At 36.7% G+C, this 15,596-nt stretch overlaps 1 protein-coding gene across 5 annotated transcripts in view; it reads right to left on the bottom strand.

Annotated features, from left to right (window-relative positions):
• LOC5578262 (Down syndrome cell adhesion molecule-like protein Dscam2) overlaps positions 1-15,596 on the bottom strand; it is a 573,793-nt gene that overhangs the window by 272,493 nt on the left and 285,704 nt on the right. For all 5 annotated transcript variants that reach the window (XM_021843982.1, XM_021843984.1, XM_021843986.1 and 2 more), the window contains exon 4: positions 621-742. In XM_021843982.1, the coding sequence (XP_021699674.1) occupies positions 621-742 (122 nt within the window). The remainder of the gene's footprint in view (positions 1-620; positions 743-15,596) is intronic.

Raw genomic sequence — 15,596 nt, 5'->3', positions numbered from 1 at the left:
AGGCAAAACGGTACAAGCAAAATATGTTGCTTATACTGGTTTGCAACAAGAAACAGCATCTGATGAAATTAATTATTTGGTAATTTCAAATGAACGCTGAGGCATTATTCTGCAAATAACATCAAAGGAAAGTGCATAGAACTGGAATGGTAATAATACTGCAGAATCCTTTCGTTTTCTCTGCTTATCCCTCCTGACAGGGAGAAATGGAAAATGCCCACAGGATAACGGAACTACCGGGCAGAGATACTTTAGAACACAGTCGGGTTTTTTCTGCAACCGTTTCGCTATTTGAAGCGATTTGAAGCGGGGTTTGAGAGAAGCGCCTTGAAAAGGCGGATGACGCTAATGATGGCAAGCCATGCATCGAAGGACAAACAGATATGCTTTGCTCAGCGTTGACGGGAGTGCTGAAGACGTCAACAAATAACGCAGGAGATTCTTTTTCATTTTCCCATAGCGCCCTATTATCATTCGGATTCTTTTGTGAGTCCAAACAAAACCTATTTTCTTTGTTGGGATATAGAGGTGGAAGACAAAGAATAGAAATAGAAAATACCAACAGGACCGGCAAAGGATTTGAGTTCTCGTATAGCTGATGAAAAGGATATAAAACTTACCTATACACTGTGGAGTGGATCTCGTGCCGAAACTTGTCCGCCGAGAAGGGGTAAAAAATTAAACTTCCGTTCGGTGAAGAGTACACCAGTTCGTGGTTGGTTGTCGCTACCGACCATTCCACCTGAAAAATGAAATAAAACAATATTAGTGGATACCGCGAGATGGATTTTGTCTCAAGCAAATATATCTTGTTAAATATGCATTAAATGTGTTTTTTAAAGAAACATCAGTTAATTGAAATCAGCAGTCAAATTATACAATGATACAGAGGCTTTACCTGAAACAGTTAGTCCATATTGGTCCAGCATACAACATGGCTGGCCTGAAAATTTATTTGAAGATCAAAAGCTTGTTCATAAGACAAAGTTTTGATTTTCTGTTAATGAGTAAATCAAGAAAGAAATACTTCAACACTACTTTACTTTTGCAAAGAAAAAATACAGTCGACTCTCCATAACTCGATATATCTATGAGATGAACCAGCCTAGGACTGAAAGTCTCAATAATAAAGAAAGAAAAAAAACTCGATATTCAAGGGACCATCGACTTATAGAATATACCGATACAAAAAATCACAAAATCGAAGAACCAAATTTCTGTATTTCCGATACATATATGGTCACTTGTGCAAGAAAGCAATATTATTTTGTTGATAATGTTTTACAAACTATTATTTGAAAACTTTTTTCGAAAAGCTCAAAAAATCACGTTATTTATACTGGCTTTGTATTTTTATATTTTCATGGTTTTCACATTTTATTTCAACTTGCCAGCATTTATTCACCTCTAAACAAGAATTAGACCAAGTTTCTCCTAATAAGAATGATTTTAAAATAGATATCGAGTTATGGAAGGAAATTTACCTCTCACGTGTCTTCGACTAGTAGAGATATCGAGTTATAGAATATCGAGTTGTGGAAAGTCGACTGTAAACTTAAGAAATCACTATTAAGGCGAACAAATACCTTCAATATCTAATATGAGTGGATAAAGACATTTTATATAGGGGGACATGGGGCAAAAGTGCCACCTCTAATTTCACGTACACTTGTAGCGGTCCTGCCGACCGAAAGAAACATTCCCCTCCCCGTATCGAATAATTCGAAAGATCAATGATCACCATTGATCTAGGAAAGAACCCTTTTATTTTTTCGATGATGTTCCACGCAAGTTGGTGGATTTCATCAGATGTGGGTTTTCACTAGGTTAACTAGAAAACAAGCGATGTAAGCAGAAGCCAAGAACCTTACTGCTTGTTGCTCGTTAACGTGCTCCAATGCCGGAGAATGTTTTTGTTTTAATTTTTTGTTTTTGTGTCACCCGACAGCGCTGACTGAACGCCCCAACAAGGTCTCGGTCACATGGCTGTACTAACTGAGCCAGAGCAACGCTCGTTTTGGCTTTTCTCTTTTCTCTCTTTATTTTCAGATTGGGAGATTGAGTTCCCCGCGGGAGCGCGATAAAACGCCCCGATCGCTGGCGGCGGGGGTTGCAGTTCTGACCGGAGGAGTCCGGGTGTGTACGACGCGCGCAGTTCTGACGGTCCCCAGTTCTGACGAGGTGTGCCGTTCGTTTTCGACAATTTCGTTCAAAGTTCAGTGGGCATTTTCTGCCAAATTGATGAGCGGGCCAATTCGGGTCGAGAGTGTTTGATAGTGATATAAGGTGGATAAAGTATAGGTGGATAAAGTATATTCCGGGAAATTGGTGGAACCACCCACATACGCGATCAGAATCGAGGGAAAAGTGAAAGTGTCTCCATCGATTCCTTAAGAACGATTCTAAGGGCGGAAAGCTAGTGAATTGTGACGACTTTTTAGTAATAAATAAAATTGTGGAGAAAATTGTGAGAAGAAACAGATTGATCAATATTCCGAAAAAAAACAGTGACCAAGCCGGGGGCCCTACACACTACCCACCATAAGTATGGAATCGCGTATTGCAACACTCATATTGAGTCATATCAACTGAATATTGCAGCATCTTGAAAAGTTTAGCATCACCTAAAATAAATATTATCTCATGATTTTGGAGTGCTAGATCAATGTATTTTTGAGGTCATCTAAAAAAAATACGTCTGTGAGCCCCTGCGATTTTTTATTTTTGTTGAAAAAAATTTTATCACTGAATTTTGGGTGATGCTAAACTTAAAATTTCTGCAATACTCAGTATTGCAACGATTCCATACTCATGGTGGGTAGTGTAGTTTATATCAATTTTTTGATGTTTAACTCAGGATAAGAATAAATTGAATACTTTTTGAGGGTTGTGTAAATATTACAGTTAAAAATGTTCAGTACAAAAAAATAGAAAAATGAAAATAGATCGTAAGACTGGAAAACAAGGTTTGACTCCCAGTAAATACAAAACATATTGATTTTTCCGCACAGTATTGATGATTTTCAATTGTTTAATATAGCTTTGAAGATTTTTTTTTCGGAAAAGCCCTTTTGACGTTAAATTTTACATAAATAAAAACAGTATGTCTTGTGGGGCAAGAGGGACACCACAATTTTCTCATATAAAATCAAATTATCCTTTATTTTTCTTTTTTAATATTGCATTAAATCAATGTTTCCAACTAAATAAAACCAAAATAAACCATCTTGGACATTCAAAATAGTATCTGAAAAGTTTTACTAATATTGTTACGGTCAAATAAGATGAGAACTAAATTAATTTCGTAAAATTACTCTTTAACTATAAGTCAACTTTTACCCTTCAGTTTTATTTTTACTTACTCTAAAATATTAATTTAAGGCGGGGAAATAATAATATACAAAATTTGTGGCATTTTTCTCTGGTGGTCTTCTTGCCCCATACGACTGGCACTCTTGCCCCGTGCCTTGTTTAAAAACCTCATAAGAAGGGACATTTTCAAAAATCTCAAATCATCATTTGTTTCTTATATTTTTGAAATCTCTCGATAACGTCATTTAGAACAAGAGGTGAGCTTGCCCCTACACTGGAATAATCTTCAAAAATTGTGCTAATCAACCATGATTTGAACCTATATATCTTAAGGTGTCCTTCTTGCCCCCAGCCCCCCTTTTGTTACATTTGGCTTGAATGCCCTCAATGTGATTTTTGAAAGTTAAATTCTTATCTAGCATGAGCCCTAAATACTTAACTTCATCTGACCAATTTATTGGAACCTCTCATCGTGACAACATGTCTTCTTGAAGGATTCAAATAAAGAGCTTTTGGTTTATGTGAGAATATTGTAAGTTGCGTTTTGGTAGCATTAGAAGAAAATCTTCCATTTCTGCAAGTATGAAGAAAATATATCCAAAGTCATTTGATTTAGAGGCATGTGTCATCCGCAAACAAAGATTTTTGGCATCCCTGAGGTACAGTCAGTGACAAAGGTTAGGAATCAAATGCTATTTTCCATACAAAATGCCAAAGTTTGGGGATTTGTATCTCAGCTTCTGGTGGTTCGAAGTTGCTGAAATTTGGATGACGAACTACAAATTAAATGAATTTCTGTCTTCAGTGGATTCATGACATTTTAGTCATTTTTCAAAGTGTTTCAGTAGGTTGTTCAAGTAAGGATAGGTATGTTGTAAAAGTAAGGAACCGGAATTTTGTTTTGGTTTAATTAAACAACGGTAAGTTGTAAGTGGATGGTGTGTTTAGTAAGTTTGTGCTACTTCCGAAAGTAAACTATCTAACTATAACTTATCGTTTTTGAATTTAATTAAAAAAAATGTTATAAATTTACTTTTGTGTTTGAACAACCCTCTGAAACTTTTTGAAAATTGTCTGAAATTTAATGAACTTACTGTGTACAAAACTTCAGGTCATATGTAGTTCGTCATCCAAATTTCAGCCAATTCAGATCACCAGAAACTGAGATACAGATCTCTAAACTTGGGTCTCTTGCTACCTTGAGGAACACCAGCTGTTACAGGAAGTCTTTTAGACCTGGAGTTCTGATAAATTAACCTGAAGTGTACGATTTGACAGATAACTTTGGATTACTCTAATAATGTATGTTGGAAAATCACCGGCTGGTTGGATGGCCTCATACGCTCAATCTACAAGAAAGGGCACAGACTGGAGTCTGTCAATTACAGAGGAATTACCCTGCTGAATTCGGCGTACAAAATTCTTTCCCGCATCCTGTTTAACAAACTGAGACCGCTCGAGGAGTCCTTCGTCGGCGAATACCATGCTGGTTTGGAGCCACTTTCATCCAGACGGGATACTGCTAAGGCTCTTCTGATCGCTGATGCACTGGGTAACCGGATTGACTGCCCATCTATATTGGAACAGATAAACGTCAACGTTCAACCTCGGGCTTTGCGTAACAGTGCAATGCTGCGACTGCCCTATCGTAGCACAAACTACGCAATGCATGGAGCTATCAATGCACAATGGTCCAGATAGCAAGTTTAGGCGGACATGAACTTTTCGACGTCATTTTGTGGTTTTAGAGTATAGGTTGCTTCCCAGAAGTGTCTCGAAATTAATTGTACAACAATTCGTACGAAAGGGATTTTTTTTTCTGCACTAATCGCAATAGTGTCCTATACGCCAACTTTTTTATGCTAATAGATAGCAAGTTGGTATGTTCAGCAAAGTTGTAGCATATTTTAATACAAAAAACTTTGTAGAACAAACTTTTTCTCCATCTCTTATACTTTCTGAGATTATTGACTTTATATATGAAAAAATGAAGAAAATCATTTTTTTCACTCATAAGTCATTTATTTACAAATTTTAGCAGCCTACTATGTTCTACAAAGTTTTTGGTACTGCTATGTTCTACAACTTTGGTGAATATACCACAGTTGTATTTCTTCTCGTTTTCTTAAACCGCGGTCTTCTTCTTCTTCTTCTTCCCGACATAACGTCCCAAAGAAGATTTTAATTTAAAATCATACCGTATTAAAAGTCATAAATGGTAATATGTTGCAAGAGTTGAGAGGCATTCAATTTATTTATCTTGAGTCTTTGATTTAAGTATAGCAGTAATTATTACAGTAGTTAAAGTCGTATTGAAATAAGTCATAGTAACCATGTCAAAAAATATAATTGCGATTGCTACTCACATCAGATCCAGTGATCTCACTGACAAGTCATCAAATCCCACAGAAGCATTCGGAATTACACGAAGAAGCGCAAGAATTATTGAAAAAGTTTTGAAAATTATGCTTTTTAACAAATATAGTACACTCTACAAAATCTAAACAGGTGTTGATTATTTCATGCTGAATCGCGGCGGCCATGACTTTTGTGTGTTTTGTAAAAAAGATGACTAATTAATGTGTTTTAATTGCAAATCACCCGTCATTGAAAATAGTCTTAAAAATATATATAAACATAATATATTCACCAAATTTCACTCAAATACTCTTTAAGGGGTGTAGAGCCACGGTGTGACAGGTAGGTTCATTTTCAAGTGCATCTTTGCGAGTTATTTGGCCTGTAATACGGTGTGATTTTAAATTAATATCTCCTACAATAAGAAAACCAGAAGAAACACGACTGTGGTATATTCACCAAAGTTGTAGAATATAGAGGTACCAAAAACTTTGTAGAACATAGTAGGGTGCTAAAATTTGTAAATAAATGACTTATGAGTGAAAAAATGATTTTCTTCATTTTTTTTATATAAAAAGTCATTTATCTCAGAAAGTATAAGAGATAGAGAAAAAGTTTGTTCTACAAAGTTTTTTGTATTGAAATATGCTACAACTTTGCTGAATGTACCTGGGTGCTGCGAACTAAACCCCTTTATATTTTCAAGTAAATCTTGAAACACGTTTCTTGTGAAGAATTGGGTTTGTCGTATTAGTCCCTCAAACGTCACTTTGAATTCTCTTTTTATTAAATTTCGCTCTCTGATCTCTCCCTGGAGAGCTTGTATGCGTTCTAGCTCACATGACTTTTTCAAAGTGTGTTTATAAATATCTTGAAATTGGCTAATAGCCGGTCTGCGAGAAGTGCGTGGATATATACCATTTTTATGTTATTATGCCTGTGAATTACAATGCGATGTTCGTTCGAAGGTTGTCGTAGGAACGCACTATCCTCTCAATCAACAAGGTGGGCTAATATGATGTATTAACTCGATTCCTAACATCATATCGAATAACATCGAAAGCCAAGATTCGGGTGGCATCAGCATCTCAAACGCTACTTAATTCATTGTTCACTCTTTTTGATTACATACGCAGATTTCGTAGATAAAGCCTGTGATGTGGAAGATAAGATATAATAAAAACAAATAAATTCTTTATCTCTGAGATAACAATACCTTCTCTTGAGAATACAATACATTCTCAAGAGAAACCTAACCACAATCTCTAATGTTTGGCTCCGGCAATCAGGCTCCCGCTTGACAAGCATTTTGAATTAGTTCGCAGCATCCAGGAGTATACCAACTTGCTATCTATTAACTGAAAAAAGTTGGCGTATAGGACACTATTGCGATTAGTGCAGAAAAAAATCCCTTTCGTACAAATTGTAGTACAACTAATTTCGAGACACTTTTGGGAAGCAACTTATACTCTAAAACCACAAAATGACGTCGAAAAGTTCATGTCCGCGTAAACTTGCTATCTGGACCACTGTGCAATGGACTCCAACGAACCTTTAATCGCGTTTCGTCACTCTTTGTCTACCACTTGTCTCGCGAAGTACTCCGTAGTAGATTCTCACAATATTTTAGAAGATAGTTGTTTTTAAATGTCTGTTTTGGCTTTAATTTGTTTGTAAATTTTGTTCGCTTTTGTTGTTTAATTTTTTTTTTTTTTTTCACTTTTAACATTTAATTTTGTTTCTTTTTTTTTTTTTTTTTTTTTTTTTTTTTTTTTTTTTTTTTTTTTTTTTTTTTATTTTATTGAAACAGTATACAGTATTTTTACAAAACTACAGTACATACTAGAATTTGGTAAGATAAGCTATTTCTAAACCTATACATTACGCTACGTTTACTTGTATTATTTCTTCAACTGATTAACAAATTTGTAGAAAATTTCCAAATTCCTTAGCAAACGATTTTCGGTTGTTCCATCGCAATTCTCTTAACTGTTTTTTAAAAACAAATAAGCATGAATCTGGATGCTTCAAATTGAAAGAAATGGCACGTACAGTCAGCCAAAGTGCTGCTTTTTGCCTTTGTGAATTTAAACAAATTTTCTGTGAGAGAATATCCTCCATGTCATTCATTCTATAACTCAGTCGTGTTCTTATAACCTGACAGCACCACTCCCATACTTTTTTGGCACCTAGACATTTTTTTACCCTGTGATTCAGAGTATCCTCCGCTCCACAAATAGAGCATCTTTGTGAAGTCATTCGAATATTGTAGGCTGAGAGTTTTTCACTTGTTGGAATCAAATTATTTACAAACAACTTTACAGTAAACTTTAGATCGATCGTCCATTGTTAGAAATTTTTGATTAATATTTTCCCAAATGATATCCCAATCAGAATCAATTTTACCTTCAATGTTTGGAATGCAATTATTTAGTTCGATGAAATAATCGTACAGCAGTTTTGTTGAGTTCAAATTAAATCTGACGCTGAGATCTTTTGCAATGTCAATCCATTCTCTGGCATTTTTAGTCAATCTCTGTGGAATCCTAAAATCAAGAAGATACATTTCCTGTACAAAGTTACCGTTTATGTCTGTATTGTAAAGTAATTTTTTTATAAAAAGCGCTTTCATTTTGGCTTCTGGATCAATCAGTTTCAAGCCTCCTTTGAGGAAATCAAGGTAAAGCTGGTTTCTTTCAACTCGGAATATAAATCCATTCCTTATGAAATTCCCACAAGCTTTCTTTATCTCTGCAACATGTCTGTTGAGTGGTGGAAAAACCTGTGATAAGTACCACAACTTTGACAAAATAAACGTGTTCAACACAATACACCTTTGATGAAGATTCAAATTTCTGATCTTATGCTTTTGTAACGTAGCTTTTAATATTGCAACTAACGAATTATAATTTGAAACAACTGTTAGGTACCAACTTTTTTTGAATATCACGCCCAATATTTTCAAACTATCCAGCTCTTTTATTTTCTGTGGTCCTAGTCTTAATTGGTTTAAACGCATGAATCCAGACTTTTCATAATTGATTTTTATCCTTGCATATCTTGAGTAGCATTCGAATATTGTCAACAGTTTGTCGAATTCTTCTTCAGATCTTATCACAACATTGAAATCGTCTGCAAAAACAACAACTTTTATAAACTTATCATAAATCCAAAATCCATTTAAATTGTTCGATATAGTCCTTACAAGGGGCTCCAAATATAATACAAATAGCACCATACTTAGAGGGCAGCCTTGCCGAACCGATCTGGTTATTCGAAACGATTTAGTTAGAAAACCATTCACTAGAACTTGGGATGAAGCAATAGCGTACAAGTTCTTAATACAATTGATAAACATACGAGGGAATCCAAATTTTTCTAAAATTTTCCATAAATAGTTGTGATCGACTCTATCAAAAGCTTTATTGAGATCAATGCTTACTAAACCTGCTTTAAACTTCTTGTTTTCACATGATCTTGTCAAGATTCGTCTAAGATCTTTCAAGTTATCAATGCAAGATCTATTTCTGATACACGCTGTTTGACCGGTTCCAATCAACTTGTCGAGATGCAGCATAATTCTTTCTGATAAAATTTTTGTAAATAGTTTGTAATCACAATTTAACATAGATATTGGTCGATAGTTGTCGAGAGAAGCATTTCTGTTAGTGTTTTTTGGAATAAGAGTGATTACACCATCAGAGAAGCCTTTCGGTGGTGAAAGTGCACCAGAGAGGTAAGCATTAAAAATTTCCAAAATATCGTTTTTCAGTACATCAAAATTTCGTGAATAAAACTCATAAGTTAAACCATCGGGTCCTGGGGATTTTTTCTTTTTGGCAGCATCCAGTACACTCTTCAATTCTTCCAACGTAATGGGAGATATTAAAAGGTCTCTATCTGCATCATTCAAACTTACAGAAATATTATTCACTGGATCATCAGTGCCTTCGCAGATCTGATCAGCTTCTTTTTCAAACTGCTTTGAGTAATAATCGAATACGAGTGATTTAAGCTCAAACAAATCTGTGACAATACCACCATTGCTTATTATCTTTAATGTACTATTTTTTTTTCTTTCCTTTTTATTTGAGCAGCAATTTGAAAAATGTTCATTGTTTCTCCTTGAAGAAGATTGTAGCTATCAAAAGTATTTCCTATATGATTAAGTCTCTCTGTTTCAATTTCAAAAATTCTTGATTTTATTACCTTTATATCTAAATAAGTATCCATACCCTTGTTTCGTTTATCCATGTATTCATAAAGTTTACCATAAAAATAGTGCTTCTCATTCGATATTCTTGTATTCAATTCCCAACTTTTGCATTTATAAAACTGTTTGGATTTGGGCTTAACAACCTCGTTCCACCACTTACTTTTATCTACTGAAAAAACATGTCGCAACTTCCAACTACCATAAGCTTCATTAAATAGTTCTAAAACTTCCTCGTTTTTAAGCAGAGTAGCGTTAATTTTCCAATATCCCCTACCTTTGCTTACAATCAAGTGACCATCTACTTTGATTTTCATAATGATTCCACAGTGATCTGTAAAGGCTACAGGTTCTGTTTTGAACTCAAGAATACTGCTCATAAAACCACGCGGTACATAAAAACGGTCAAGTCGAGAAGCGGAATTTAATCTATGGAAGGTAAATTGATTCTTTTTCATTTCCAAAGCAACATCTTTCAATCCAAAATTATCAACAATCTGACGAAGTCCCGCACAATAATTTTTCGTTTCTCCATTACAATCAAAACCGTTTAGAATGCAATTGAAGTCTCCTCCTACAATATTCGTTTCCACATTTGGCTTCGCCAGATGGGCTGTCAGGTCATTTAAGAACATTTCATCCCGCTTTTTTTTACGATTGGATCCCGAATATGCATAAATATTTATAAAGTTCATGTTTTCCACAACGATAGATGATATTCTTCCATTTAAACTAAACAAAGGCTGACTCACATTCAAAGAATTCCGTACCAGTATCGCGGTTCCAGATTCATGCTCATTAACGTTTACAAACGGAGTGTGCGACGGAACATAGGAAAAGTTCTCGTAGCAAACCTCTTGTAAATACAAAACATCTATGTCGTTTTTCCAGATAAATTCACGCAAAAGATTTTTGTTTGCTGTGCAAGTACTGCTATTTAAATTAACACTAGCCACTCTGACAACGTGATTCATTTCTGACTAAATCTTGTAGATTTTAGTTAGGTATTCATTAACCATTTTCAAATTGCTTGCCACAGCTCACCCTATTGCTTAACTTCGAGATAAAACTACCACACCCCTATTCTAATCCCGAACTAAGCCCCCCTTCTCTGCACACTCAATCAGTTTTGAGTTCCTCGCTTGCTCCTATCTCTATCGAGCACTCACCCAAATCACTCACCTTCATCTGTTTCGCTCTACTTCGTGTAACCCGATCTAAACTTTCGCTCAACACCCCTCCCTTCGATGACTGTACGATTATTTGCTCCTGATGAATCTTTCCAGTGGGATGTTCATCCGAATCCGAAGCACTATCTTTATTGCTGCAATTAGGTTTCTGCTTCCTAGCACGTTTGCTCGTGACCTTGATGAAGTCGTTCTCCGAAGCTGCTGGACAAACATTCTCTAATTCATCCGTACACATGTCGTTGTGACCGTTGGCCAACGGTTGTTGATCTACAACATCATCTACATCGTTGCGTTGCTCTTCACGATGGCCGCTACCCTCCCCTGCCTGCGTCGCTCCTTCACTGTTATCAGGCAACTGCTGAACTGCTTTTGTTCTCTTTGGAAGACCTTGGCCCAGGCTAACCATTCCATCACCACTCGATGTTTTAGCCTGCACTTGTTTGGACCATCTCTCTCCACCCTTCAGAATTCCACTGTACGATGAAACTTGGTGTTCTTGCATTCGCTCGTTTACTGACCTTTTTTGTGGGCAATCCGCTTTTAGGTGATCTTGACTGCCACACAAGTAACACTTGTTAACAAGGCCCTCATAAACCACTCTCGCGCGCAGATTTCGTATGTAGATTGTCGCTGGAATCTCGATGCCCTCCTTGAGCTCCAAATACACTCCCCGGACTGAGGTCCAAATAGGGAAACCGGTTTCCTCTCCGTACTTTTCACGCACCATCCGAACAATTTTTCCAAATCTCACCATCACCGTGGAAATCTCTCGATCTTCGATCTCCGGCGGTAGATTGAAAAGCCGGACATACCTTACAATCGCATTTGCCGATGACAGTTTGACCTCAGTACTTTCATACTTATTGTACTCAAACACCATTGTTCCTGGAAGGTCACGCAATGTGTTTCGCATATCCTCAGGACGTTTGAATTTGATGATAATCGACGTTTCACTTTTATCTTTATACATTGACAACAGCTTTTCGCTGTTGAGACCCATCTTTGCTTTCATGAACTTGAATATTTCACTATCTGTCGGCTCCGGTACACCTCGTTCAAAACGGATACGTAAGGAATTTGCTCGTAACTCTGTGTCTGCCATTTTGATATTTTTTTCACACCACTACACCTCCTCTGAATCGGAAACAGCTCTGCTGCAGCCTGGATCTATTTTTCTTTTTTCGCACTCTCTATTATACGTCCGATCTCTACCAAATCCAAGCACGAACTGATTAGTGACGTTTCATGTACTTTTTTTTTATCATCATTTGGGCAACTCAGCCTGTTGATGAATACCAATAAACATAATCAAAAGAGTTTTCGTGAGGGCCGTTCGACAACGGACCAGATGTTTAGCTTGCGAATGATCCTAGATAAATTCCGGGAGTATAACTTGCAGACTCACCATCTGTTTATTGATTTCAAGGCGGCGTACGACTCAGTGAAAAGAAATGAGCTTTGGCAAATAATGTCTGAACATGGTTTTCCGGTGAATACGAGGCTGATACGAGCTATGCTGGATGGTTCGAAATCAAGTGTTCGGATCGCTGACGAGGTGTCAACCTCGTTCGTTACGTTAGATGGGTTGAAGCAGGGAGACGCACTTTCGAATTTAGAGTAAAGTGGGGCAAAAGTTCGAGTGGGGTAAGAGTTTCTTTTTAAGATTTCTAGCTCAATTCAAAACAAATCTTATAAATGTCATGGTGGTTTGAATGCTATTCAAGTAAGAGACTTTCAATCCAAATATCACAAAAATTGATTGAGATTTGGGAAAGTTACGGCTATTTGTAGTTTTTTGACGCGAATATTGTAATTTTTGGTCAAACTTTCGTTGCATGGAACCAATTGAAGATAAAATCTTTTCCAATATTTTATGTTAGGGCGTTTCTAGACCTATCATAAGGTTGCTTTGAGGTGTATTAGTTTTTGCATAAATGCATGAAAACAATGTTTGGCCCATAGTGGGGCAAAAGTTCGAATCAGCGGGGCTAAAGTTCGACCCATGTATAAAATCACGGTAAACTTTGCAAATTGCCTAAAATCCACATATTATCTTCAAATTTAGTTAAATTTGTTTGATCGTGTGAAAACTGCCACCTAAATTTTAAATTTCCACCTAGTTTTGCGAAAAACTGCTATTTTTGAGTATATTACAATTAACCCGGTTTTGGGCAATTTTTTGATGAAAATTTAGAGTGTATTTTTCGTCAAACTTAAGTTTACGGCTGGTGTAAAGTATGTCTGTCATAAAAGGATCGATATTTTGTGTTTTAGCCAGCGAACTTTTGCCCCACACTAGATTCGAACTCTTGTTCCATCGGTGGGGCAAAAGTTCGAATAAGACAATCAATTTTGAAACTGTTATAATTAAAAATGGGTAAATATTTTGACACAAGTTTGTTCAACAAAATTATAGCCAACATGTTGAAAATTCACTGTATGGTATTTGTTTTGTTATAACTGCTATTTTTTTCCTGGAAACTTTGATTATACCACTAAGGTCGAACTTTTGCCCCACCTTACTCTACTGTTAAACATTGCACTAGAGAGTGCTATTAGGAGATCTGGCGTGCAGAGAAATGGCACTATTATCACAAGGTCGCACATGCTCCTTAGCTTTGCGGACGATAAAGACCTAATTGGAATCAATCGCAGATCAGTGGAAGAGGTCTTCGTGCCTCTGAAGAGGGAGACAGCGAGGATAGGCCTGACCATTAATTCTACCAAAACGAAGTACATGGTTGCAGGTAGATATAGAGTCAGGCTTGGTGGTTTAGGTGCTGAGGTAGTGTTTGATGGGGATGTGTTTGAAGTTGTTGAAAAATTTGGTTACCTTGTAACACTTGTGACATGTAACAACAACATTTCCCGCAAAGTGAAAAGACGTGTTGCGGCTGCGAATAGGGCCTATTACGGATTACTTAACCAGCTTTAGGTCCCGCAGCTTGCAAACGGAAACAAAATTCGCCCTGTATAAAACATTGATTCTTCCGGTGGCTCTCTACGGGCACGAAGCGTGGACGTTGAAAGAGTCCGACCGGAAAGCTCTCGGTGTTTTCGAGCGTAAAGTGCTACGGACAATACTCGGTGGGAAACTCGAAAATGTTCCCGGGAAGTGAGATATCCCGGGATTCCCGGGAAATATACTTCTGTTTCCCGGGATTCCCGTATTTCTCGAGATTCCCATATTTCCCGGGAAGTTCTATTTCATAAAAGAATTTAAATTTGAAATTGATTAAAAAAAACTATTGCTACATATACTGTGTATGTCAAGCCAATCAATGCTCTCACAAGATATATCAATAATTATTTGTTGTTTTTCGCAATTAAATAGTCACCGTGTACACACCTAACCTTGCGCAGCGCAAAACATTGTGCATTTAGCTAAAGAAGTAAATATCAGTGCAACATTTTCTTTGTTTGATATTCTCGCACTAACTCACGATTCTGATATGTTCTTTCATTAAGTTTAAATCGGATTAAAAACATTTTTTCCACGAATTTTTCAAAAGTGTGCTAAGTTAGGCCCTAGGTGCGCAAAGTATGATGCACTAGACTGATGCAAATTTTGAAGTTGTTGCTCCCCTATGCTTAAAGGGTGTCAATTATGATGAGAATCATTCTCCCAAAATTTCAAGTGATTTAGAAGAAATTTGGCTGTGCACACGCCATTTGAAGTTTATATGGAAATTACAGTCGACTCTCCACATCTCGATGTTCTACATCTCGATATCTCTCCCTATGTCGATGGTTGCTTCGGTCCCTTCGTTCTGCATATATTTTTACTCTCCATATCTCGATATCCTCCTTATCTCGATATCTCCCTATCTCGATGTGATTTTCGTTCCCGATTTTCTCTCTGTATGTCAATATGCCCATTGTCAAAGGTTACTAGATCAAATTTTAGGGATTCAAAACAATTTGCGAAGACAAAACGACATATGTTTATGTATTATTTTCCTGGTAACGGAGTGATTTTCAATGTAGTATTCTATAAAAAAATGTTCTCTGTCTCGATCTCTCCCTATCTCGATGGTCCCTTCGATATCGAGATGTGGAGAGGCGACTGTACTATGAAAATGGCAAACTCTATGTGTTCAGTCCTCCAACTGTTCCTAATAATCTATGCAAAAGTAAACAAACTCTACTCATGTGAAATCTTCCCAGCTACAACTTTGTGGAAGGCCACATTTTGATGGGACGTATGGAAAATTTGCTACTATTGATAACAAAGTCTAAATCATGCTGAGATGATCATTCAATTACTTTCAGAGCAACATTGCTTTTTTGCTGTAGAACATAGTAGCCTAGATTACTTTGATCTATTCTACCGATTCTACCCGCCAGGAGCACCACTGTTGCCTGCCGAGCAGTTGGTTAAGTATGCAAAATGCAAATCCAGTTTATGATTATGAATAGCAATTTATCCTGACGTCCAATCAATATGTTGTCTTCGATAAAGTTGTAGCTGAAAGGGCTTCACATAAGAAGAGTTGGTTCACTATTCCATAGAATATTATGAC

Source organism: Aedes aegypti, chromosome 2, assembly GCF_002204515.2.
Source record: "Aedes aegypti strain LVP_AGWG chromosome 2, AaegL5.0 Primary Assembly, whole genome shotgun sequence".
NCBI lineage: Eukaryota > Metazoa > Arthropoda > Insecta > Diptera > Culicidae > Aedes > Aedes aegypti.
Note: the sequence above shows the minus strand (reverse complement) of the source record. Positions and strands in the feature narration are given on the sequence as shown.